Genomic DNA, 709 nt, shown 5'->3' with positions numbered 1-709 from the left:
CCAGAAATCGAACGGCATGGATTTGTCGTTACCCACTGCTTGGCGACCTGAAAGAGGGCCTTCGGCCCGGCCCCCCCGGGGCCCGGCCGACATGTCATCGAGACGCGCAGCTGCGCCTTGAGCTTGTCCGTAGGACTCTTGGGGCATCCGCACGTTGTTTTCGACATTCCCTGTAGGAACCCCTAGTTCCTGATGGGGTGTCGACCGCCCATGGTGCGGTACTTTTCAATGTCGTAGAAAAGAATGTGCCGGATCCCGCGCAGCCCGTAAATGTAGTCTTGCCCCTGGAGGGGTGCGCAGAGCGCGGAAGTTGGCATGGTTGGGCTGAAGCTTGGTCTTGCCGGCGAGCCACGTGCGGACCGCGGGCAGCTCGTGGGGGCGACGTCTGCGTCCCCGGCTTGATTCGTCAATGTGAATCACAACCGTCTTGAGGCGACGCATCTTCAGCAGCTCCGAGGTATCGTAGGTCCGCCGCGACGTCCACTGTCCTCTGCTGGTGGGCGTGAACGTGAGCGTCTGGTTGCCCTGCCAAAGGATCTCGATGTGTTGGATGCGCTGTGCTCGCGCGCTTCCGATGCCTCTGCAAAAGCGTCCAAACTCCCCAAGGCTGGAAAAGGCAAACGTGTTGAGTCCGTAAAAAGCGTGGACGCCCAGGAAGTGCACCGACTTGGAGACCAGCAGGATGGAGAGCATGTCGTTTGCTTCGGAA

General features: G+C 60.4%; 1 protein-coding gene across 1 annotated transcript in view; it reads right to left on the bottom strand.

The window, feature by feature from the left end:
- Positions 1–225: 225 nt before the first annotated feature.
- VDBG_09279 (conserved hypothetical protein) overlaps positions 226–709 on the bottom strand; it is a gene marked incomplete at both ends in the record, with an annotated part of 1,649 nt that continues 1,165 nt past the window's right edge. Inside the window, one exon of the mRNA XM_003000738.1 lies at positions 226–666. Within this exon, the coding sequence (XP_003000784.1) occupies positions 226–666 (441 nt within the window). The remainder of the gene's footprint in view (positions 667–709) is intronic.

Source organism: Verticillium alfalfae, genomic scaffold, assembly GCF_000150825.1.
Source record: "Verticillium alfalfae VaMs.102 supercont1.14 genomic scaffold, whole genome shotgun sequence".
Classification (NCBI taxonomy): domain Eukaryota; kingdom Fungi; phylum Ascomycota; class Sordariomycetes; order Glomerellales; family Plectosphaerellaceae; genus Verticillium; species Verticillium alfalfae.
The sequence above is the reverse complement of the archived record's forward strand: the minus strand, read 5'-3'. Positions and strand labels throughout refer to the sequence as shown.